This window comes from Telmatherina bonti (assembly GCF_933228915.1).
Source record: "Telmatherina bonti genome assembly, chromosome: 8".
Classification (NCBI taxonomy): domain Eukaryota; kingdom Metazoa; phylum Chordata; class Actinopteri; order Atheriniformes; family Telmatherinidae; genus Telmatherina; species Telmatherina bonti.
The window spans coordinates 25,596,405-25,623,072 of record NC_136626.1 but is presented as its reverse complement, the minus strand read 5'-3'; the positions used below and the strand labels follow the sequence as shown (position 1 = coordinate 25,623,072).

At 36.6% G+C, this 26,668-nt stretch overlaps 1 protein-coding gene across 1 annotated transcript in view; it reads right to left on the bottom strand.

Moving 5' to 3' along the window:
• Positions 1 to 4,026: 4,026 nt before the first annotated feature.
• The window catches only part of slc44a5b (solute carrier family 44 member 5b), a gene marked incomplete at both ends in the record, with an annotated part of 29,081 nt that continues 6,439 nt past the window's right edge, over positions 4,027 to 26,668 (bottom strand). The window contains 21 exons of the mRNA XM_079244647.1: positions 4,027 to 4,142; positions 4,443 to 4,527; positions 5,056 to 5,144; positions 5,640 to 5,710; positions 5,964 to 6,037; positions 6,175 to 6,278; positions 6,374 to 6,468; positions 7,277 to 7,539; positions 7,857 to 7,944; positions 8,134 to 8,226; positions 8,310 to 8,409; positions 8,947 to 9,078; positions 9,243 to 9,355; positions 10,195 to 10,278; positions 12,943 to 13,063; positions 13,150 to 13,210; positions 14,664 to 14,777; positions 14,910 to 14,994; positions 15,341 to 15,425; positions 16,930 to 17,003; positions 20,866 to 20,914. Of these exons, the coding sequence (XP_079100773.1) occupies positions 4,027 to 4,142; positions 4,443 to 4,527; positions 5,056 to 5,144; positions 5,640 to 5,710; positions 5,964 to 6,037; positions 6,175 to 6,278; positions 6,374 to 6,468; positions 7,277 to 7,539; positions 7,857 to 7,944; positions 8,134 to 8,226; positions 8,310 to 8,409; positions 8,947 to 9,078; positions 9,243 to 9,355; positions 10,195 to 10,278; positions 12,943 to 13,063; positions 13,150 to 13,210; positions 14,664 to 14,777; positions 14,910 to 14,994; positions 15,341 to 15,425; positions 16,930 to 17,003; positions 20,866 to 20,914 (2,096 nt within the window). The remainder of the gene's footprint in view (positions 4,143 to 4,442; positions 4,528 to 5,055; positions 5,145 to 5,639; positions 5,711 to 5,963; positions 6,038 to 6,174; positions 6,279 to 6,373; positions 6,469 to 7,276; positions 7,540 to 7,856; positions 7,945 to 8,133; positions 8,227 to 8,309; positions 8,410 to 8,946; positions 9,079 to 9,242; positions 9,356 to 10,194; positions 10,279 to 12,942; positions 13,064 to 13,149; positions 13,211 to 14,663; positions 14,778 to 14,909; positions 14,995 to 15,340; positions 15,426 to 16,929; positions 17,004 to 20,865; positions 20,915 to 26,668) is intronic.

Here is a 26,668-nt window from a genome sequence, read left to right as displayed (position 1 = left end):
GCTGCTCCCTCAACACACACACACACACACACACACATGCTTACACGCAGATGCAGCAACCTAAGACTCCACCAGCGTTTTTCATGTCATTAGCAGCTTCAGCATTCTGATCTTTATGGTAAATATAATTTCAGTTTCAGCGAACCACAAAACACTTTCCTTTCTTTACCAGTTAATTAATCATATCTTGTTTATGTTTTTGGTGAGTAAACTCTGGAGGACCAAAACTTACAGTCTGAGACACTGTATGAAGTGGAAATACAAAGGTTTCTATGTATCTCACAGCATTGTAACATGTGACTTTGTATTCATTTGTGTAGTTGGTGACAGTTTTACTGTGCAACTTTATGTGAAAGTCACCAGACACATAAGGCCATATGAAGGTGAACTTGAACTTGTTTGTATAATAGTGTTGCAGTTTAATTTATTGTATGTGAAGTCTGTTTTAAGAATAAATGTTTAATTTCACAAACCAGGGAGCTGTATTATTGCATGAAAACACAACAACTGGAAACCCATCCAAGATGTGCATTCAAAAGCCTTTTAACAACAACAACAAAAATGTAACAAAGCATTATTATCAGATGGTGATCATGCATGTTGAATGAAGTAATATATATTGATCACTTCAAACAGTCTGCAGTTTTGGAAAAAAAAATCCTGCATTTTTCAGAGTTTGATGTAAGAAAACACACTCACATGCTACAGACAGAAGTTTAACCTGTGTCTACTTGTTGACTGTGGTTGACCAAAAGAATCTTATTTCCAGAGATTGTAGGGAGGGGAAGGCATATAAAAACACAGTTTTACTACACTTATCAGATCCTGAGGCATTCAGCCTGTGGGAGTGAAACTAAACCTGAACAACACACAAAAAAAGATACTAAATTCAACAGACAGTGTAGCACTTGTTTGGAATAACAAAGAAATGACAACATGTCACATGTATAATGTGCCCCGCTGAACACTAACATGCATCATTTGTCTTCTTTCACATACACAAGCAGAGCTGTTTTGCTTTTATCAAGCACTTGCATGTCCTAGCGTGTTCAGCTTCAAATGGGTGCTGAGGGTGTGCTTGTCTGGCAGCGATGTCACTGTGAGGTACCATGAGGGCAGGCTCTCAGGTTTGACAAACACAGTAAAAAGGTTCACAACTATGAGTCACATCTTGAAGATCTCAAGGTGAGCACCAGTCTTAGTGAGGCATGAATCCACTTTCAGAAAAAAACAGTAATACTTAACAGCAGAACACAAAGTGTGAATCTGTCAGCAGGTAAGGCGCTTATTTAGTTCATCAATCCAACCTAAAAGTACACTGATATCAAACTGCATAGATCAAAAACAGATTAGCCAAAAAAAACAGCATAGCTCACTGGGAATACAACCTGGCACAACTTCAGATCAACCATGGGACTTTTGGTGAGACTGGAAACTTGTGTAAGACGTCTGCAGCAGTTAAGTATACGATGAAGCAGACAGAAACTGACTAGTCGCTGCTGCGTCTCGGTTTGTCAGCCTGAAAATTCTCAACACAGCAAGTTGCAGTTTTTCCACACGTAGAAGCACTTTGACGAGTTCATAAAATACAAAACATAAAACAAGTTTGTGAGAAGGGGCTTATCCTGCCAGAACCTGACAGCATGTTGGAAATTAACAGGCACCTGAGTTTATTAGTGATATCAGTTCAAGTTTATTTCAGCTATTGTTCTCTGACGAAATATGGGTATTTTCCACCTTTAAATTAAACATGTTGACCCTTGCAATTTTTTAGATACACATTCAGAGTACCTTTTTTTCTATGTGATGTAATACTTAAAAAAACAAAAAACAAAAAACAAAAGAAAACCCAGCAAATACTGTGATTTTTCCAAAACACAAAACAACCCTTAAACATCAAAATCTGATATTTCAAAAGCAAGAGAATTATACAGCTATTACATAGCTGATAAATATCTCCTATGCAAAATGTTAAAATGATGCGTTTGAGCATCTAAAAATGTGATTTAAATGTTAAAAATTTGATTAGAAAAATAATAAATCATGTGGATGTGCATAGAAAAGGCACTTATGGATGAACACATTACACATCTTCTGTTCTTGTGAGACACATTTGAGTTTAAAGTGGAAAAAAAAGCAAACATCTGTGGTAAGACGCAGATATTTGCTGTTTCACAGTCAAACTCGGCAGGACACCTCAACAGCAGCACACAACACACATGACAACTGATAAATGGCACCACCACGTGGTAAAAATTGGCAAATACAAGAGTTTAAGAAAATGGCAACCACAGTCTCAAGAAAGAAAAAAAAATCTGTTCTTCCCAAAGAAACTTCCTGTGTAAAGTGACAGTAGTTGTAAAATATTTACAGTTTAGTTATATGCAGATAAAATACGTACTGTGACTTTGTACACCATCAGACACAAAACTTGTTTTAAAAATTGACATGAAGAATGATCAATTCAAAAGAACAATAAAGCCCATAAATTAAGGTGCAGATAAAATAAATTATTAGTCACTTATCTAAAATGGATATTTTACAGTTTGCAGCTGCAGCACACAGAAACTTAAATGACATTTGGCAAATTCTTTATAGCAACTAGGTGTTGTGCCGTGCTTTGGTAATTACGCTGTATCAGTCTGCTTTCTTCTGCCTTTTCCTTTCTTGTCTTTATTTTGTGGCTTTCTTCTTACGCAATGTCCTCTTCAAGCTTTTGGTCATGTAGAATGGACGGCCTGGCGAGCCGTCATTCACCTCCAGATCCCACACTAATAAAAGAATCATTAAATGAATCAAAGATATACTTGAAGACATTCTCCGGATCTCATCATGATTTTCAAAAGAAAACCTCTGAAATACACGGGACAATACTTTAACTATTTATGTTTATTCATAAACAAAGATTCACATTTTCATTGGATTCATTGATTAAAAAAAAATTACCCTGTACAAAAACAACACCGAATAACCTCCAGACCGACGTGTGTATTATACGTAGTATTAAAACAGCACGACATCTGAACCATCTAATAAAAAACGTTTACCAAAAATGGCTTTGACATCCTTTTAGAAACTGTATGAACTGCAAAAGGTTCCTGTTATTAGGTCTGAAATCGCAAAGAAGGAGGAACATTTATGTTTTACTCTTTTTTTTTCCACAGCTAGGCACATAAACTAGTGGCTGCATTCAAAAGTTTCTTGAAAACGCTCAGGTTCTTTTCAGATTTTACGCAACAACCATAACATATCTTCAGTCTTGACCTCCCGCAAAGTTTCTGTCTTAGTTACAGTACATCCATGGGCATGATTAAAACGCTGAAATGACCACGTAGCTGATAAAAAATAAGTAAGCACAGAATCCACCCATATTTTGGATCTGCGCGTTATGTTAATATAAATCTGGTGGATTAAAGCAACCTATAAAAGCAATGGTGAACGTCAACAACCAGCAAAATAATCATGCTACACAGAGGAAATAAATTACATGGTTCTTTTCCTGTATGAAAGTGCATACAGAATTTGATTTCATACTATAAGACCAAAGTGCGACAAGAGTGCCCTAAAAGTCCACACCTCTTTTAAGGTGATGCCTTCTGCCAAAGTCTTTAACCATCTGTACATTTTAAGGTCCTCATGCTTGGGTAAAAAAAAAGTATAACTTTCATCTCAGCTTGTGCATTCATCTTGTGTATTTGTGTGTACCCTCTCAGTAAGGCAGAGGTCAGCAGAGAATACAAAGATAAAAAGAACAATGAACAATAGCACAGCAGACAGAAAGGCAAGTATCTGAGTTGTCTCAAAAGAGGAAGTGAATGCAAGTCTTTTTCTTGTCCCCATGCCTTTTCTGTGAGGACCTGAAGTTAATAACATGTCTTTCTACATCCTAATCAGGCTGGGATGCATCCAGTTGTGATGTTTAGCCCTAGAATACTTGCTCTCAAACATCCAGACCCTCCCATACATAGAGCAGATATGGAGAATTGAGTCTGATAATCTTTAGTTCAGGAAAACAGCCCAGCTCGCTCAGGAGGAAGCACAGGATTTGGCACGCTCCTCTCCTTTACGCAGGATCTTGTGCAGGCCTGGAGACATGTAGTAGGGCCTGGAGGAAGAACCATCATTCCTCTCCAGGTCTTCACCTGAAACCAGGTCCCAGCACAGGAGAAGGCAAGCAGGGATAGCAGAGAGTGCACAGTGCACAAGCGGCAGCCACAAAGAGAAAGAAAAGCAAAGGCTTAGTGGAGATAAGTCAACAATGACATGCAGGAAAAGACAGCTGAAACGAAGAACAGGAATGAAGACAAATTACTTATTAAAATTCTGTTATATTCAACTGCTGACATGCTGTTAGATGATCCACTATTAGAACTGAGCTTGGTACCAGTAGTTTTTTTTTTTTACTATACTGTGTAAAGTACGATAAAAAACTGCATACTCACAAAAGCACAGGAACAGTGTGTCCACACACATGGCATAGATGTTAAAAAAGCCATTGGCAATCATATACGCTCCAAATATCACTGTCTGAAAGAACCAGAAGGCTTCACTAAGCATGTTTTATATCATCAGCTGATGACATGGAAATCTGCTCTAACGTGTAACAAATGTAGTATTCCTATAACCCCAATAACATTGATCAGCATAATCATTCACCACAAAGCCATAAGTCTGTCAACAAAATGGATTTCAACACTGAACAAAGAAAGAAAAATATCTGTGTATTTTTTTACCATTTAAAATATGAGAATAAGTGTCAAGATAAAAGAAAGGAGTGGAAAAACCTTTTCATTGTATAACCTATCTTTGAGCTACATTAAAAGAGAAAAGAAGCCAAGTCCATTTTGATATTCTAACAGCATCTTCATAATGTTTGTCATTGCTTTTAAGAAAACAGAAACAAAGGAGAACACAGGCATAGACTGAGCTAGCTACAACATCTAGGGAATATTTGCTGCTTCATCAATGATTTAGTGACATTCTTGATTCTTTTGTATGATCCAGTGACCATTTGGATTACTTATAACTGTAGGCAGCTCATATCTTAATCCTTACCACAAGGGGGACCCAACTGTAATTTAATGATGGCACCTCCTCTTTAAAACCTGGTATTTTGTGTGAGAAAAAGAAAAAAGCAAGAACACCTGCAAAGAAACAGAAACTAAGCTTAAATATGTACACATCTATTTCTAAAACATTATTAAAATACACTGTGGTTCTGCCTTTTGAATTACAAAACTTTAAAAATATATATTTTTTAAAAGGATCACAGCCATTCAAACTTTATTGGAAACATTGGATCAATACATTACCAGTGGAAAAGTATGGATACACTTTCCCACTGGACTTGATGGGAAAGTGTGACCAAACCTTTGACTGGTAGTGTATAAACATGTAATTTAGGGCAAATTGCAAAGTACACCAAGTTGTTAATGAATAATATTCTGAAACTATCATTATAAAAGTTTGAAAAAAGGATAACTACTAACATTAAATTGGTTTTGATGTTTAAACCAAGACCCCATTAACCCTAAGATAAGAACAACTACTGGGCATCAAAATTAATCTATGGATGTCATAAATACAACAAGAATGTGGAGCAGATTCTGACATGTCAGAGTTTGATTGAAATCACTCACCAACACCTCCTGAAACTAGTAGTTTTCCTAGGAACAGCAGAAAGTCTGTGACTTTGTCGAGGATAGCCACCCTTCAGAGAAAGAAACACAGACAGCAACAAATGGAGAAGAGACCGTTTTGTGCTGTGACAGACTCAAGAGCGGTACATGTGACAGGAAACACAAGTTAGGACATTACGTGCAATGTGTGTCAATTTAAAAGGATAAAGTGCTTTTTTGTTTTCTCCATCACATATTCAGACATTTCATGTCTTTAGTTGATTTGATAAAACTTCTATTAATAAAATCACTTTAACTGGAAGAATGAAACTAAACGGTGTTTACCGAACAACATTTCTCATCAAGAGGAAGAATGCGTCCTTGGAAGATGTGCAGAAGTTCTTTCCATATATTGCTATCTGTGGATGGGAGCAAATCAGATAATCCTTAGCAGCAGGTAGTAAAGAACTAAAGCACAAACTAGGACAATGAAAAGCTACATTTCTTACAGATACCTACAATAATGTAGTCATTAGTATTCTTGAAAATAACTTACCATAATGTATGCATTCCTGTTTATGAACCTGATAAAATGTTCCAGGCACCAGAAGCAGCCTTTGAGGCAACAAATCAAAAATCGGGCACTGGCATTCTGAGAACCTGAGAGATGACAAGATTTATCAATAATTAATTTGACATGATTATCATATTCAAATAGGGTACAATTGCCAGTGCTTAGAAAACACACAATTTACCTTTCAGTTTGTGATCCAGGTATTCCAGAACAATTCGGACCATCTGTGCCAAAGCAAGGATTAGCGAGCCAAAGGCCAGAGAACCTGTGTGATAACTGATGGATGAAAGTAAAATATCACTTGTAAGCACTTATTTCTGCATCTCAATAAATCTGCTTTCAGTTTATTTAATCTTATGTTTGTCATAAAAAAAAGCAACAAAAAACAAAACCTGTACTTTTGTGTTGCTTAAAAACATCATGAACAAGTTGAAGAATTTTCTAAATGGAATAAAAACTTTTATATGTAATTTCTTAAATGCTTTGAAAGTTTGGTAAACCTGACACATGTTCAAAGAAATGATTTACAATGTACTCCCCAAAGCAATTTAATTATTCTTTACAGGGTTTGTGGACTCTAGGGGCTTTTATTCACTGTGGTGAAAGGACAGGGAAGTGTGCAGAGGCAGAGAAAGGGGGAAAACCAGAAAACAAGTTCACTGCTTCCAGGATCTACACATGGAGAGTCTACACAACAAGGTGCTCTATCTACTAACCCATAAATTCCAAATTCAATGTTAAAACTTTGACACTTTTTGTCAAAGATTGACAGAAAAGTTGAAAGAATGTACAAGTGACGCCTTGTTATAAGATTCAATAATCATCAGATAAATTGGTGACAGATGAGGATGTTTGTACTGGGAAAAAAAGAATCAAAGAAACATCCACCAAAAAATTACCCTGTCAAAAAGAGGATGTACATTTTCCAGCTTCTATGGAAATGAAGTTCGTTGGAGACAAGCGACTGTTATTCATTTCTCATTATTTATGCTTCAAACATCAATGGGCTGTTACCCTGAAACTCTACACTTTCCAGTTTAGAAACATAAATCCAGCACACAGCACAGCAGCATCTACAACCCACCGTATGGCTCTGCTGAACGAGGCGTACAGAGGACAGGATGGGATGTCTTTCGGTTTCTTCAGGGCCCAATAGTAAGAGGCGAAGGCCCCGGCCAGGGTGCACTGGCCCAGAGCGAGGGTGAAGTTGACCAGCCAGAGGAACACGAACAGGTTACACAGATGTAGGACTAAGATGTAGCGGTGGTACACACTCTCCCCACCATAAAAGGCAAACATGCATTGTGACCCAGGACAAGTATTGGTAATGTTGGTCTGACTGAAAGTCTGGAAAAAAAGCAACAGATTTAACTTTGATGTGAAACTGGATGTGAATGACAGAATTACTGAACATCTGACTAAACATATCTGCCATGATTATGAACCTACTCAGGGACAAAAAGATTATCATTACTTGATTATCATTACTTGTCTTGTCTTCCATTTCGGTGTCTGTGACAAGTAAACTGACCTTTTCCAAAACATATGATACCAAAGTGATGATAAGTTTACTGAAATACTGAGACTTCTTTGTATATGAATTCTTGAAGATCAGCTGTACAAACTATAATGTATATTATCCTATAAGAGAGTGTGGGGCTAACCTTTGGATTGCACGTGAGGTTTGCATACATGCACTGATCATCAGCAGGTGCCACTTTGTAGACTGCATGACCTGAAGATGCCAAGAATCTGAGGGTGAAGTAGTTAGGGTCAGCAAAGGGGAATTTCTTAAGCACAAAATGTCTTACAAATGAAAATTCAGCCTCACGTAACATTAAAATGACATAATGCATGTGGATAACCTTAATGAAGTTGATATAATGATTCTGTACCTAAACAACCTCAGAGTATTTCTGTGATGGACTGGGAAAAGGATACACTGCTGTAACAGCAGAATAAGCTATACAGATGGCCAGGAGAAAAAAGGTGACGAGAGGGTAGAAGAGAGTGGACATGATGTAGCTGACGGCCCTGTGGAAAAGATTAAGCATTTGTTTGCATTAGAAACTGGACTAATACACAATCCAATGAACAAAACTCTTATCCAAACTCACTTGCTTCCTTCTTTTAGTAGTGCAATTGCGATTTTCAGCCTGGACCTCAGAAATATCAATACGATCAAGACAAGGGCATCGATCACACAAAGTGAGATCACTACAAAGCAAATACCAAATATAGAAAAAAAAATTACAATTAAAAAAGGAAAAATAAATAAGAGTTAACATGTCATTAGCAATATCATAATTGTTCTTATCGCAGTTTTGTAAAGGTCACACATATCACACACTGTAGCATGAGTACAGGTTTTTTTTTCTGCTTTGCATTCAGTCTTGCGTCAAATAATTCTGCTGTATTTGCAGTTTTTTTTATCTGCTCTGGGTTGGCATGGCATTGACAGAAATGCAACACTAACATTTCCTAAAGATGCTGCAGTAAGGGCTAAAGAGTGGGCTGGCAGCTGACATTTTTACATACTGGATTTATTTTATTTGTTTATGAGATGGATACTTAACTGTTTAAACACGTTATTATGGTATAATATGGCCATAACAGAACAAGTTGTAATGATCATACGTGCAGTCAGAAGACTATGCTAACTGGTGCACAGACCAGAAACGACATGTTAAATAATTAAAGATAAAAACAAGAGAAAGTGGTGACATTAAGGTATGGTGATGGATGACAACATACTGAAGATGAGCCACGTCTGGCTGTGCTGAAGGTAGATACTGATATCAGTGTGGAAGCCAATATCAGAAATGGTGGAATTAGCATCTGCCATCTTGTTCAGGGTATGATACTCCCAGTAGCAGTACCAGATCCCTGGCAAAAAGTAAAAAAGAAAAGAATTGGAATAAAACTAAAAAAAAAAGGCCACATTTAACAGTAGAATTGATCAAAGTAAAAGTGGCGAGAAAGTGACATGACAGAAAAAAGCAACATTTCCATCAGTGCATTGGCATGTAAATGGCTGTATACACACTTACCGTAGCTGACTGCGGTGAAGACACCACAAATGATGAGCCACACTATCATACCCGCAGTGAAGCGCAGAAGAAGGATGAAGAGCAGACTGATCACCATGGATATTACTAAACCTCTACAACGACATAAACACAGTGCCAAATGTAAAAGTATGCATATATAAAAGTAAATGTATACAGTAGCATGGAAACTGCTGGCTTTTTTGGCACATAGTACTGCACTTTGCCTGTGCTGATCCCGCTGAGCATGCAGATTTGTGCAACATTTTCCACTGCTACCGCAATGACCGTGTCCAGCAACTCACTATATTTTTTAAATTCTGATCTCTCTAAGTTGTCATTTCCCACGTGTTAATTCAGGTGTGTTACTATTATAGATTATTGTACTGTGACTTTTGTACCGTGACTTTTAGCAGAGCATCCCTTTCACTGTTGCTAGATGACCAAGCCATTATCAGGAGGCAGATATTTCCCTCCACAATGACAGATGCTAATAGCTGAGAAAGTACAACATCAACAGTGAAAAAGCATCTGGAAAGCGGTAGAAAGTGGGACCTGGTTATAGGTCTCTTTCTGAAGAAATGGCTTGATTGTTGTCACAGTTTTGTAAATTTTGTGCTTAGTCTTAAACCTTTTAACAGAATAATGATCCACAACAAATATGGCAGTAGTTCTAAAAGAACCTTTAAAGCAGGGGTGCTTAAATCTAGTCCTCAAAATCTACTATCCTGCAACTTTTAGATGCAACCCTTCTCAACACACTTAAATCAAATGAATGTCTTGTTACAGGCATCTGAAGTGCTGAATGATATGTGGCAAAGGAACTGACTTTTTCCTTGTTTTTTGTCTTTTAACTTATTGATGGACAAAATTATCTATTCTAAGCCCAGAGAAATGCATAAGTCATACTAAGAATCATATTTGGGATATTTCCGAAAGCAAATCAAATGCTTACATCAGGATCCATATCCAGGAATTTGCATAATCCTCAAAGATCTTCATACCAACTTCTTTGGCATTCAGGAGACTGGCAATACTTCTGTGATTGAGTTGCAAAGTGAGACAGGAAAAGTGGGAGCAAGAAGAGGTGAAAAGCAGAGTTATAAGAAAAAATGACTTTGCCATGTTTGTATTACTGTCTTAAGGTTTATTAGGTTTTGTCAAAAACATTTTGACATATGATTTATCTTTGATATTATTATTTTGAAACAAAGATAAAGGCAACTTCAAAATGCTTTGGACAATCTGTGTTCAAAACGCAGCACATCAGCATGTGGCAGTCTGGGAAACAAGCCACAAAATAATGTTACTGAAGCACTTTTTCCAGCATTAGCTTCTACAGTTGGGCTTTAATGGTGAAGCAGTTTGTTACTAAATGTCATAAAAGGAGACAAAATGTGAAATGGCAGATTGTTATAAAAGCAACACATCAAATACACATCTTTTTCTGTTTGTGATAATCAGAAACTACTAATTACAGCAACAATGAGAGACTGCAAACTTGGTAAAATGAATGGTGAAGTTTAGTTTACAAATAGTTTTACTTGTTTTATACTAAAGTAACTGCTTTATTAACAAAGACAAAGTAAGAATGCAAAATGCAAAATGCAAAACTGCTACATGACTGATTATTTTCTGAATCCCTGAGGAGGCATTAAACAGAGAATTACTATCAGTTCATCAGGTCAAAATAAGCTTCCTAAAAGATGATTAACCATTCACAAAAATAGGGATTACATCCAGAATTTACAGAGGAAGGGAGAATTTTTGATGACCACCAGGGGGTGCCACATTATTCTATATTTTTCTTTTTAACAAGGAAATGACTGAAATCAAGTAAGCCACAAACAATTTGAGGTTTATTTACTTTAAATAAATTACAAAATGAGGGTTAGTAATATCTGGAGCACTGTACCACCCGGACTAAGTCAGTATAAACCACTTTAAAAATCCGATCTTGGACACTAGCTTATAACCAACCAAACCTGCAGTCATATCTAGAGAGATGCTCTGGAGTGTGCAGATACATAAATGACTGTGGTTGTATGTTGTATACATCTGCCTTGCTTTTATGTTGAGTGTCCAATTCTTGTTGTATATTTTATCAATTTTCCATAGCATTAAACATGCATACATGGTGCACACGCTCTGTTTGTGTACTTATCCTGTGCAATTGAATGGTAATTGATTTGTGTTTTAAGTGAATGAAATGTTTGTTTAATCTTTTTTTCTTACAACTACACTCTAACCTCATCTACTTGAACTACGCACTTAACCTCTGAGTCTGTTAATCATGCACCTTATACAATATTTACTACGACTTCGGGCTGCACGACATTGGAAAAAACTGACATCGCAATGTTTTTCTGACAATGCAATATATATAGCAATGTGAAAAAATACAGGAGTTTTTAACAGATGGCTTGAATAGCATTTTTAAGTTATGCTGTGCTCCTGACATCATGCTGACAATTAGCCTGCAATGATCTTACCTCTTTTTGTGAACGTTAAAACGATGTTTTTGTCTATGCTTGAGTTAATCTTATAATCTTCTATCACTTATTTTTCTTGTGCTAGGGCCTGAATAAATACTTTGTTTAATCATGTTTTGTCTACAAATGCTCATACTGAAGCAGTCATAAATGAAAATGGACCGGCTCACCATCCACATCTGCAGGATGTCGATGGACAGATGAACATGTTGAGTTCATGTGCCTTCTACATTGCTGGACCTACAAAGTGACATCTGCAACCAGGTACATTGCAAAGATGTTACTTAACAATTAACTTATTGTGCAGCTCCTCTTTGATTGTCTAATATTGAATTTTTTTATTGCCTGTACCTAATTATATGTTTTATTGAACTTTGCCTGTATCCTGCCAAAAGACAATAGATGTGAATTATAAGTTGTGAGCTAACTCTACACTTTTTTATTTTTTCTTCTTAAATCTATGTTCATTAATGTACAATGTGTCACTTTTTCTGTCATAATTGCCATCTACTGACACAGGTGACAGAACAAAGTCACACATTCTTCTTGACAAATAGTACATGTTGGAGGGTTAGTTAATACAGGGTTACTTGGTTTTAGCAAAGAAAAGTTAATAAGCTGAAAAAAATCTTTTATAACCTCTTACAACAACCTTGTTGTTACTTGACTACAGAAAGAAAAATTAAAAAATCCTGTTATATTTCCAGGCATCTCATTTTGAAAAAAAAAAAATCTATGGCAGCAAAAACAGATTTATGTATAATTATGTCAACTCGCTCGTTTGAATGTATGGTTTCTCGTTTCTCTGAGATTTGGCTAATCGCAAGCTCAAAGCATAGATATGCAAAGCAGCTGTTATAAGCTTGTAGATACTCCTAAAGTTCTACTCACAAACTAGTAAGCTGCATATTCATGCAATAAACATGCAAATGACTTTGAATGTGAGTGAACACATTCTTTGGCATTGGCATAATCAGTGACATGCCCTCTTGTCCTACCCAGTCATATTTTTCCAGAACTCTGTGGGTGCAGAGTTGGCCTTCCTATTGACAACATGAAAGTTTCAGCTCACCTTTCTACAGAAAGTGATTAATAAAGGTATATAGGTTCATGCCAGTTCTTTATCTAATGTCTGTGACTTTTTAATGGACAACACTGAGAGTGTTGAACAACTATGGTAAAGATTCAACTTGCTGGGATGTAGGACTTACTTGGCAGCATCTCTGAGGTCGTTGACACTTCTGTTATTGACACCGTCTTTGAAAATGGTCTGATTGGCCACAGTTAAAATTCCATCTCTCCTAATGAAATCAGGGAAGCACCGCTGAAGAACTGAAACACAATTGTTAACATTTTTGCTTGTATTTAGAGGTTTGGTAAACAAATAATTTGTTGTGTGCTGCTATGTGTACACTAACAAGGTTTGCTTGGCACAATCATAGGTGGGCAGTCCTCATCCCGTATGACCTCAGCAACTGACTGAAAGAGTAACAGAGGAGAAGACAATAAAATAATAATCAAATACTTTCAGGGTCATATATAAATTTACTAGTACATTTAACAGGAAGCTACTATGATCACTTTCAATAAAATGTGTTATTTCCACAATAACACCTTTCAACTTATATATTTGTGTTAAAAAGTAATATAATTTCTTTATCTTTAATAATATAATATAATCCTAAACAACTAAAAGAAGTCAGATTAAATAGCTCAGCTGAATCATTTTACATGCAACCATGTCATCGTTGAGATGATGTGGGAAGTGACACATATGATTCAGTTCAAAAGGTATGACTGTGCTGGAAGACACTCCCACACAGCACCTCACTTACAGCATCATGTTAACGTCATTGGCACCAATCTGCTGCCAGTTCACAGAACACGGATGGCATGTGCATGACTGGGTGCAAGCTCACTTCCATCTGCGTCTTAAAGTGAGCTCAAATAAGCTCTTTATGGCTTACAAGACAATAACCCAAATGGCTGCTGTCTACCTTCATTCAGAATGACTTAGAAAATCTTGTTAGGCTCTTTGATACAGCTCATTACAGAATAAGTGTGTGCACTTACACACAACACAATATTGTGTGATGAAATTGTGTTCTCCTAATGAAACAGAGTGACTATTGTAAGGAGAGGAAGGGAACAAAACTAAAAATTGCACTTCCTCTACATGGCAGCACCTGTGTCAAACTGGACTCATAGCAGTCTTGACTGCATCTTAATTATGACCCTGCCTACTGTTTGATTTATATCTCACTCTAAGATATAAGTCGCTTTGGAATAGAATAGAATAGAATAGAATAGAATAGAATAGAATAGCCAAATCAAAGTACCATATGAAGTAAAGCAGAATAAAATATCCCTGGTTGTGTTTTATGATTGTGAACAGAAATGGAGTGGAAATTGGAGAAGTGCTTCTGCAAAGACATGATTGATTCCCTTGTTAACAAATCCTGACAAGGAAACAACTAAAAATAGTTTTTCAGAAGATCTGAGAGATCTGCATTTAGAGTAAAGGCAAAGGAGTTCAGAAATGTACTCAGGTGCCAATCCATGTGAAGTCTTTAATACATAAAACAGAATATCAAAATCGGATCTAAATCTAATTGGAAGGTAGTGAACAAATACAAGAACAGGAAGTAATACTTTGTCTTTTTTATGGGAACCATTTAGAAGTTTGGCTGGTTAGTTCTGAACCAGCTGCAGTTACAGTTCAAGTGCCGCCGCAATAATTCATCATAAATCATCATATTGACTTACGATTTTATTTTGAATCTACTTATGACCAAAAACCCCATAACAGAAAGGTTGACGTGGGAGTTAGGTGAAAACTACATGATCTTGTCTTAAAGCATCAGCAACTTAGAAATCTATATTTCATTATGTTAGCTAAACAACAAATGTTAGTATCAAGGACTTTCTCTACCTTGCTGCCAATCTCAAAGCCCGGCTTGCAGAATTGCTTGTAATATCCCCAATTGATGGTGTTCCTTGCATCCAGGAAAGTGGCAAATCTGTCAGGGCACTTGGAGACACAGAGCTGGAGGAGGCAAAACATTCTCTTAATGAGAAAGCCTATCAATCTTGTATAATCAAGCGTGGTGGAAAAATAGAAGAAGAACAAGGAGCACTGTACATTGCATGTTAGAAAGGGTTTCTTTCAGTCTCCTACCTGGGTTGTAGGGCACTGGAGGTTAATTAGAACTGCAGGATTGGCACATTTCAGCATGTTGAAGTAGAATAATATGGCTTTGTTTCTAAGGAGATAAAAAACATGAAGACAAGGAAAGGATTCAGAATAGTAAGATCTGAAAGTCCATTATTGTACAATATTTTATCAGCAAGTCTTTGGGCATGCACACATACACATACACACACAAGCACTCACTCATGCACATGTGCACAGTGGCCTGAGACTTCTTCATTTGTACAGTGTGTATACTGTGTAGTAAACCCTGCCAAGATTAATCACAAGTCATCTGTGTGTGTTGTGATGGAGTCAAAGCCTATTGCCACAGTAAAGATAACAATGAAAAGCTGACCAACTATTTGGACAACATTTCACTGTGTTGTAATTTAAGAAGCAGTTTATTTTTTACTTACGCATTGGAGGTGTTCTGCTGGCCACAGAACTGTCCCTGGCTGTCAGTAGGATAGACAATCTTTCTGGGATCACCGTGGATCCAGGCTGAAAAGACACAATAACTTTCCATTTTAATTGCCTGAATTTTAATAATTCAAAAATTTTGCACACATTTTTAAATTTGCTCATGCCTGTCTGAATGGTCCCAAATGTCCAATGCTGTAAGCCTTAGTAAAACCGAGATGCATATCACACAGCTACTTTATTTTAAATTAAATGTAACACATTATCTTTAACGTACAGACATCCATTACATTAATTATTTTAGACTATGGCTGGATCAAAGACAGTCAGGCACACATCAATATGAATTTTAGATTTTTAGATCCTTATTTTTTTAGATTTTTTGAAAGCATAAACGTGTCTTAAGCATGCCTTAGTCTGCTGAGAGTAGCAAGTAAGTATCACAAGGCAGTAAAACAAATTTATACGTGGACTTGTATGAATTTGTATTCATTGAGAAGAAACATATGCACATCCAAAAAGACAATGGCATAAAAATAAAAATAAAACAACACAGTTAATTACATCTGCCAAAGAGGCTCTGTTTTTGCTGGCCTCTGTCTGTTAGCAACAATACGCAAAAACAATCAAAAACATTTTTATAATATTTTTTTTCTTTTTCTAAGAGGTTTAACTTACAATTCATTCAATTTTGGGAGTAACCTGGATCACCATCTGGATCTAGGAATTTTTTCAAGGATTCTCTATCATTTTAAGATAGGGCCAAACACCAACAACCAAACAAACACTACAATATGGTCAAGTAACTGTTGATTTATAATGAATGTATCTAAGAATCTAATAGTGTATGCACATAAAACGAATGCATGACTATAACATAGCGTGGAAATCATAGTATGGGTGGAAATTAGCTGCTTGGCAGAGGGCTCTCTGAGTGCCTTTCTAGTATGTCTAGTATGCACTGTTCTGTTTATCCAGGTAGGAGTAGCAGTAGATCTAAACATTGTTAAAGCCTTTCGTATTACTACACAATGACCGCCAACCCTGAACATACATACACCAGTACGGATAAAACACGAGCTACAACCAGTAAGGCTGAAAGAGAAAAATTATGAAGCGTGAACATAATGTTCGTTGGCTGATTGCAGAAGACATATCTATTGTCATGGCCTCTACTTTTTTTTTTTAATGTGAAACTGTTAGTCCTTCTAATGTCCAGACTGAACTATAAATTGCTTGTAGTCTGAAAGAAAGAAAGAAAGAAAGAAAGAAAGATCTCAATCTTGAGTATAAACATATATATTCAGAATGTACCATGGAAGCTACTTTCTGCAGCCATATTTATATTACAAAAATTGCCCATTCTTTGGGGGATCTGTGTTTCTAAACTCCTCCACACTAAAAAAAAAAATCTGGCATATTGTTGAATAACCCACGACAAAAATATGACCCAAGGAACAGCTTGTTTTTCCTTTAAGTGCCATCTTATCCTGCAGAGAGAAGCAGCCTGCTTTGTGTGAGGTTTATAAGCCTTGTCATTATGAAACTTTGTGTGATGTAATCATCAGCAATTATGCAAACTTACCCACAGTACCCAGAACGATGTAGCCAAGGATGACAATGACAAAGATAACACAACAAACCACATCAGTGCAGCTCCTGTAAATTTAAACACATAAGAGAATGAATAACATACAAGTCCAAGATAACAAGATAATTTCCAAATTCATGAGGGGAAATTATGAAATTTCCTTCCGTCAAGTAAGAAAAAAAAAGAAAATAAGGGGAAAAAAATCAGAGTAGAATGTTTAATCACTTCATAACTCTGGTAGTTAGGATACAGTTGCTGGATGGCACCTGAGTTGCAGCTCTGTATCTAAATGTTGCCTGTAAGCACGGCAAACTGTAATCTGCAAGCTGTGTTTTCAGAAAAACTGAAGTGGAGCTTCAACTTTCTGAGGAGACTCTGAACCCCCCACCCCCAAGGGTTAAGTGTCCCACAGGCACAGAGACAGCTATTTGAAGATATTCACCCCTTCATGGCAGCCTGCTAATTTAACACAGCGTCTCAGAGTCAGTCTCTCAGAGTCTTTATTCACTGTTTCAATGTCTCCTGCATAACAAGCTGTCTTGCCCTCCTTTCCACACTGTGAGAAGCTGTCCGTCAAGTGCTTTTTCAAAACCATTCAGACTTGAAGTTCTACGCCCATCCACAAATGAAGATAAGTTCAGCCCACTGAGCCCAGTTGTAATATACAAGGGAGACACAATGCACAGCCTTCCCCTGGTGCCATATGCTTGTGAAATTGACTTGAGACTCTCATCTGCCCCAGTATTCAAAGCCAAGGTCAATGGGAGGCCCGAGCTCAGAGATGTGACAGTCTTTCCTCTGTGTACTTCTTTGAACAGAGAATTGTCCTTGTTTGGTATGCAGCATGGCTACATGGTTGTACACAGACACTGCTGCTCTTCATTCTCTAAATATCAATTCAAAATGAACTAGCAGATAGTTGAGACAGGATCATCGGCTAAAGAGCCCATATAAAGATAGATTGTGGCTAAAACAGATTCAAAGGCAGTGGAGGACTTAAAACAAGCCTATTATTTCTATATAATACATAGTATAGTCTATAAAAATAAGGTCATATTTAGGGTCATTTGTGTATAATAAACTTACACTACAATTCTTGAGTTCTTTACAGTATTGCTGCATTGTAAAATGTAATTTATAAGATAATTTATAAGAACTTGTTCAGTGTTTTATCTGTACCATACTGCTAATTTTCTCCATTTTTATTTAGGATAAAATGACTCTATCATTTCTATTATCTGAATCAAAAGACAGCATATACACAGACACTTTTAAAGGGGAATGTCTCTTTTCTGGAAGTACAGTTACATTTTGGAGATAAAAGAGGCACAGCTCTTCCTTGTGAAGACAGCAACTGACGGTGCATAGGACACACTGCTACAATACCAGCAAAGTTGGTGAGTTGTTCAAAAAGAGCCATTTGGGTTGTTACAGTGATTGCAGCTTTCCTCACCTTTAAATCACTCACCATACTTCAATGGGTAAATAAGTTAGCTATCACTCAGACATATCATAGGTGATCAGAGGCAAAGATATGATGGCTGGGCATCTCAAGCTGAAATTGCCTCTCCTGCACTTTAATCTGATAGTTACCATAGATTGCTTGTGTTTTCCATCTCCTTATTCAGACACTGCTGCATTTTTAAAAAACAAACTGCAAGCGCAGCACTACAGTGTAAAAACAAAGTCACCTTTGAAGCAAGCAAAGGTTAGTGTTGAAGGGATGCTGACAAAGAAAGAAGACAAAAACAATCTGGCTTTGCTCTCTTATCATAGAAAAACAGTTAAAATCTTTTCATACTCCAACTTGGCCTCACTCCCAAAACTTCAGATGTCCTCAAATGCCACTTATACTGGAACTGATGCCGTATTCTGCTAGTGTAACTGAGTCGGCAGGCATACTTTTTGAAAGAGGGAAAAAAAATCAGTAAACTTTGTCAGTGCAGAGAAAGACTTTTGCATAAGTATTATATTTATAGGGCAAATGTTCTGTGGAAGACAAGGAGACACAGATGGCAGAAGTGACCCAGAATAGATATGCAGAATATCAAAAACGGCAGAATTACTCATAAAAGGGGATATACTCCATACTCCCAAAAGTGATAAAGAAGGAATGTTCAACTGAGCAGTGGCACTGGCAAAAACAAAGCTCTTTTAGGTAAACTGTCACAAATTGTAAGATAGGAGACAAAATTAGATTTATAGTTATAGTTCTTATTTGCTGGGGACCTGTCCAAGATGTACCCTGCCTCTTGCTCAATGATTGCTGGGACAGGCTCCAGGTTCCCCACGACCTGAATTGTATTAAGTGGTATAAAAATATGACTGAATGAATGACTACGTTTTCATTTGGAAATTTGATGGAATACTGAAATGGTATGATTACGTATAATTACTGTTAGTTTTTACATTGTTTATATTTGAAATATGTGAATTTACAACCATAACTAGACAGATACGACACCATGTCCACATTTGTCTGACCTATAAAAGACTACTCAATAGCTAGATGAAGTTACTTCATTTAACATGAAAAAAAAAACATCTACAGAGTTGGTCCTCTCCCAGTTCTCATTAGGAAAAGCCTCTGGGCCTGAGAAACATCAAAGTATCCTCAATGCCTTCATCCATCTCGATCCAATCAGAGTGAAGAGGGAGGGATACAGATACACAAGAGGACTGTAACATGCATTCACAGCAGCCTGCCACACTGGCACTGAACATTAAAGCGATAAGATCATAGACAACCTCGGACATTGAGTAAAACAATGACAAAAGCTATTACGACATTCTTGAGGTGTATCAAAAGTTTTTTTTTATTGCTAAGTCCCATGTTTTATAATCAAGCAGTATTAAAATGAGAAATTCATTCAAAATTAATGCCAAAATAAAATTAACCAATCTTAAGCAAACAACTTTAAGCAACTAAAATTTAAACACAACTTCATTGGTCAAATAAACAAATAAATACTCTGACATGAAAAAATTATAGACCTTATTAGGCTGAAAGCAGCGCACTGGGAGAAGTACCGATGTGCAGCTTATCCAAAAGCACAACAATTTTCACAATCTGCTTGCAAAGGTCCCAGTGAAGTTTGCACAGTAGTATTACAAACTCTGGTATCTGTTACCAACCGCAATGAATTTCTTCATTTAGGAAATTGTGGCAGTTGCCAAATTATAACTGGAGCAAAGCTCAAGATTTTAGTTCAACATTAACCTGAACAAGGTAATTCTCATTGGTAAATATGATGTGTGGAACATTGCCACAACTTCTGCAATTCACAAATAATAGCATTCACATCATATTATATAAATATTATTATATATATAATTATAAAATTATAATAATTATATTTTAATATAATTAACAGCGACATCTGCTTTCTTACCATAAAAAAAGAAAAAACAGGGAAACTAGTACCATCATATTATCAGAATTATGGAACCAATTTGGAATGGAAATATTATTTCTCATGACATCCCAAGTGTAAACATCTGTTTTGTGGAAATCTGACAGCCTATTAATTTGTGTCATTGGGTTAACTCCAGCCACCAGCTTGACTTATTACTATTGATCTGTGTGGTGAAGTAGAGAAAGCTGCCAGCACTCAAGCTTCAATCCTTATTAATGTAGCATGACAATTAATCAATCTCTCTGCACTCAATAGGGGTATGTGACAAAATGAATACATGATGGACAAAATCAATACACACAGAAGAGTCAAATGTTGGAAGGTCAGCTTGTTCAAATAACATTTCTTTCTTAAAAAATCATCAATTATTTTTGCTCAGATTTTAATACCATGCAAGTTAATTAGATTTTAGTTTCTTGTCATACAGATTAGTGGTCTTTAGTAAGTTAATAATGAAACAAAAAAGGCAAATATGATGTATTTTACATGCATGTATTTTTATGAAGTTAAGTACCTGTTCTGTACGGGCCCTCTGAAGTTTGGGTCAAACCTGCGTGGCTCACCTGTAAGATGGGCACAGTTTGGGAGGATTAGTTGACAAAATTATGAAATAGTTCCAAAGAAATGGTCAACATTAATTGACAAGTGCATACCTACAATATAAATATATTGCATGTGAAAACAGAGATTAAGGTTGTTTTATAAGTCTATTGATCTTGGAGAATAAAACTAAAGACACTGAGGAGGAAGCTCTCACTTAAAGAATCTTGAATGAAAAGATGGAGGAGGGCTTTAGATAATGCTTCATATATCCTCTTTGCAAGAACCCAATCATCTGTCAAACTGACTGTTATAAAACCAATTTTGCTGTTGCATTTAAGCAAGCTTACAGTAAGATGAACAAGAGCATGGAGTAATGACCAATTTATGTTCACTTTTGTCATAACACAGTCTGAATAAACACAGCAATATTAAAGACAAAAATAATGTGTTCTTTGACAAAACTTTACTGTGTGGACATTTGAAGAAGAAAAGAATAACTTTTGGGACCTCAAAGCCAACTAATCAAACTTTTTATGCTGTAAATTGAAGTTACAAATTTTTCTCCATCTTGTGTTTCGGTTCCCTTAAAAATCTGAATGAGTACCATGTTAAGGCAGGATGGTAAAAAGACAAAATAATGTCACATACCCAAATATATAATACCTTATCCAGTTAACAAAGATGATTCCCCATTTGATCCAGTAGAGTAATAAATACTGAAAGTTTGCAAGCACCACTGGTCTCCCAAAGGCCTAATTCTTGACCTGTATGCACTTTGAGAGATTACAGGCCACATGCACTAACAGTTTTCCCCAGACTGATCTTTTGCTCCCCAAATAGTTTCTACCTCTGATGAAAGTAAATATGACATGTTGCTAAGGACCAATTATTCATCACACATGGAGCATAATATCACCAAGCAGCTGAAGCAGATTTGGGGGTAGCATGAGTGGGTCTCTCCCATCTGTCCAGTTTCCAAACCGATCCTGTTGAAAGAAGCTAAGATCCAAGTTTTGTTCCGAAACGTCTGAGAAATAAGTACACTGCCGTATGCAAATGTAAAGATTAGGAGTGGAGAAAATAATTAAATCTAAAATCATTCAAAATGTGGAATTGCAATATCCTGAACCAATGCACAAATGGCAAGAAATGATTGGCTATATGTTAACTCATAAGGTAACTGTCCAAATGCAGAAGAAGGAAAACCAAAGGTGATATAAGTCTATAGCATATGCAAGATTGCTTCCAGCCAGGGGGGCTTAAAAAAGTAACATCATGGCTTTATACCAAGTAAGAGGGGTTCATAAACTCTATAGCAACCTTTACTGCAGATGATTTATATGGATATTCAGTCTTACAGCAATGCAGTTTTGTACCATGCTGCAGACTTTAGCGGTATCTTCCCATCTCAAAGATATCATATTGACATAATAATGATTTACAGTCTCTTTGGAATCCTTTAAGAAAGAAGGTACCTCTGACATGTAAGGCGTGCCTCATTGACACAGATACTTATGTCATCCTACCACACAGTCCATTTCAAATGAATGTCAGATACAAGTATACTGTCACGGGCAAGAATTTTTATCTTGTTGATTTGATTTTGGGAATCTGTTCTGGGAAAAAATACTTTAAAAGGCCCAAGTAGTCACATAGTGACAAAAAAGAAAGAAAAAAAGTCTTTTTATAACAAATAAAATAAAATGAAATAAAATAAAAAACAAAAATGAAAGGTCAGTTTTTTTTAAACATCAAAAGCTGGTCTCATGATTATGGAATTGTAAATGTTTCTTTGATTGAGCCTTTATAAGCAGTTTGACCTGTCCTTGCAGTTAGTACTCATAGCGTACAACCATCTACCTACCTTTCAGTAAAAATACTGAAATTAAGTAGTGTTTCAGTTCTAAGAAATTTTAAATGCTCTGTATTAAGTTAAAAGTGGATTGCTCTCTCAAGGACACTTGTCACAAGAACAGATGCACACTGCAGTTTTTACACAGCAATGACATTGAGCACAATATTCTAAAAAATATCTTTAAAATACCAAAAGGCAATATTAAAAACAACATTCAATGCTAACAGCCTGACCACTGAATAAAAAGAAACCCTTCAGCAAAGAGAATAATCCAAATTGTGATCCCACCTCATAAAATCAGCACCTGTTCATGATGTAGCTCTGTGTTGTCCCTCTTGTGTCTAATAGCGTTTGCATCCCAGTTGTTGCTACAACTTCATAACCATCAGGCTGTATAACATTAAAAAACATTAGAGCTAATTAAAAACATAACTGGTGGGGCGAGCAAGATATGTAATTAGCTACCACACTGGACCAAAGATGCAAGATCAAGATACACAGATTTTAAATTTTCTCGTCATTGATCTTCCTTGTCTGTGCTACTATCCATGTCTCTATCCACAGCATGGGAATTACTGTGGTATAAAAAAAAAATGTCCATATGGAGAGTGGAAGCTGAATCATAGTGAGATCAAAGGGAGGCAGTGGTTAGAGGACAGATTGTGGTGCAGAAAATGTCAGGAGATGCATTTATGTCAGTGGTGTCTTGATTCACCAACTGTTTTGTGTTGTATAGTCTGCCAACACTTAATGTCCACTAGGGAAGAACTGATAGGCAGTAAGCTCTCTAAAAAAGGCAATCATGGCACTAGACAAAATATAGAAGAAAAGACTGTAAATGCAATATTATGACTTTAAATCTGAATGTGTTTCTGCGCAAGCAGCTCTTCAACAGAGGAAAGTTTTAACACAGAGACTACAATAAGCTGAAATATTCTAGGGACTTCATATCTCCTTGCTGTAATGCAGTATCAACCAGGTGACATAGCATGTGCTTATTCACCTAAAAGCTAAATTTAGCTTTAGCTGCTGTTCTTGCTCATTACACGAGCCTGAATACTTGCATAAAGCTGTTGTACCTTCCTTTGACCCAAAAAACACATTTCAGTGTTGGGAGAGGAGAGAGTGACAAAAAACATCAGTGATGCTGGGCCACCAGCACACACAGCAATAGATGACGGCTGTTTACACTGCACTGCAGTCTGCCCGTGCAGGAGATGAGGCTGGTGGACTGGATGTGTGCTGCTGGCTGTAGGCATGCTGAATGGGGGTCTGTAGTCAGAGCCATTCGGAAAAAGCCTGGCAGGCATGTTGCAGTGGGACAGCTCGGGTCGCTTTTAGCTCCACTAACTGCAAATCTCCTTTATTGACATAGTGGTGGATTAAGCTACTGTGTCCTGCCTGCACTGACAGATTTATGCATAACACAAAATTCATGGTGGTACCAAAAAGAGCTATTGTAAGACTTGATCGGTGGAAAGTTGATTATGATTGGAAAAATTTTTTAGTAGAAAATTTTTACTCACCATCCTGATTCACGTTTTTAAGCAGTTTATAAACACGATTGATTGATCTAAGGATCAATCTGCTGAGATAACAGTATATCATAAATGCCTGAAACATACATTCAAATGACTATAAAAACTTCCATGTCATAAACTTTTACAAATGAAGACTGAGGCACATAGTAGAAGTAAGATTTTACAATCCATATTTCTAACAGTAAAGATGAAGGTTCAAATCTCAAATTCGTCACTTTCTTTATTCCATTTCCAGAGTCCCACTTCCCAGAGTGTCTTAGCCCTTTTCCATACACACAGTTCCAGTACATATACACAACAACACAAGCAGACACAGGAACCAGTGTCCCTTGGCTTCACTGTCCAACAAATGGCCTCTTTCATACTGTGGTCAGGCAAACAGCTAGAACACTGCAGGTGCTCTACATGGGCTGGGTCAATGGGGCCATTTGGAAAGGACTATTTTGTTGTTTTAGCTTTATTTATATGCATTTCCAAAACATGGTTAGAGTGGCATACAGTGGAAATGCTCTTCTGTTAAAGCTAGATAAATACAGTTTTTACTCATCCATCTTTCTTCAATCTTGAGCAGTCTCTAACCCTATTTAAACAAAACATAATGTGAATTAGGGTTTGACAAAAGTAAAGTTACAAACTCAATTTTATTTGGCACACTTCCAGGAGTTTATATAACATTATGTGACTGAAGAGGTTGCCCTTCTGCAAGGTTGTCTTATCCCCAAGTAACAATACCAGTCAGTTTAAATGGACTATTACATTTCTGAAATTTAAAAAGTTTTAAGTTAAATTAGTATATAGGTATAAATGTTTGGTGTAAAACATCCCCAAATTGAGGTAAAGCACTAATTTAATGTTTTGTGTTTTATTTGAATGTTACAAATATGTGACTTGAGAGGCTCACACGTAAGTTCCAGTCTGTTACCTCAAATCTGGTCAGTTTGATATTTTCAAGGTATCAGCAGGGAAGACATCATATGTGAGCCATCAGTGAAGAGCTAGAGCACATGATAATGCCAAAGACAGGGTCAGGCATTGTTTTTTTGGCATTGGGAAACATGGACAATCCAGTGATGTAAGATAACCATACTAAAAACATGAAAGAGAACATGGTGAATCGGATTAAGGGGGAATAAACAAACTTATTTATATTCTAAGTGCAATGATTATTCATTTAATTAAACAGCTGAAGAGAGAACTAACATGAAGATACCCTTCCATGACTTTAACTTAAGTTTCTGTTCCACTTGTCCTGCTTCCCCTATGCTAAGACACAATTAGATGCACTTTCCTCAACCCCAAAGTTTGTTTTTCACAGTCATATCATTGACTGTAAGCTCTTATAGTATTAAAACCAACTGTAAAATATTACCCACCTTGTCATTTAAACATATGTATTTTGTTATGTTGCATCTCACAGATGGTTGGTCAGATTAAACTGCAGAACAATGAGTGTTCCTGGTCCTTATCCTATTGTTCATCTTTCATCTCTTATGTCACTATTATGCAGTTTTGTATTGTGGGAGAGCACATACTTACAAACTACAGCTCAAATACAAGTCTCATAAGAAAGGGAACTGAAGAATTCTTATTTCAGACTTTTCATGTGTAGCAAAATCTGAGAGGATCTGAAAACTCTGAAGAACTTATAAAGTTGTGCTTAAAAGGGTGTTAGATTAAAGAGAAAATAAGAAAGTTAAAAAAAAAAAAAAAGAAAGAAAGAAAAATCATAATAATGATGCCACTCAGCAGGGTATGCATAGTCTGTAAGTCTGGATACTGAGTACAGTATAGTCATTCATATTTTATTAAAGCACTAGCTTCTGCCAATCCATAGAGAAAAGTTACATCAGTAATATGGCTATGGGGCTTTGTGCTTTACTTTAATCTGTACTGATAAATTATATGTTTTTTGGTTTTTCCTGCTGTATAGGGTTCAGATCTCTCTCTTCTCTATCTATCTATCTATCTATCTATCTATCTATCTATCATCATAACATTTTTTCCACAAAGAGTCCATGTGTGAAAGGAATCAAAGCATTGGATCTTCTGGATGGCTGAATATGTTCATAACATTAAAAGGGAGAGAAAGTACACACAAATGCTCTCCATACAGCATCATGAGCCTCTTTTTTCTCTTCCTTTCGTCTATTATACAAAAGCATCTTTCTTGTCTTGCGTGTATTTTCCCTCTCAGGAGAACAGTACAACCTTTAAAGTGCTCGCTTCCTTATTGAGACAAGACAACAACATCTCAATCTCTGGTTTGACTTCACTTAAGACGAGTCCTTTAACAATCTCTCAGCAATCAGAGGATGGCGGATGACCATGTTTCTGACTTATTAGCCCACTGGGTTGACCCCTATTATGGCATGAAGAGT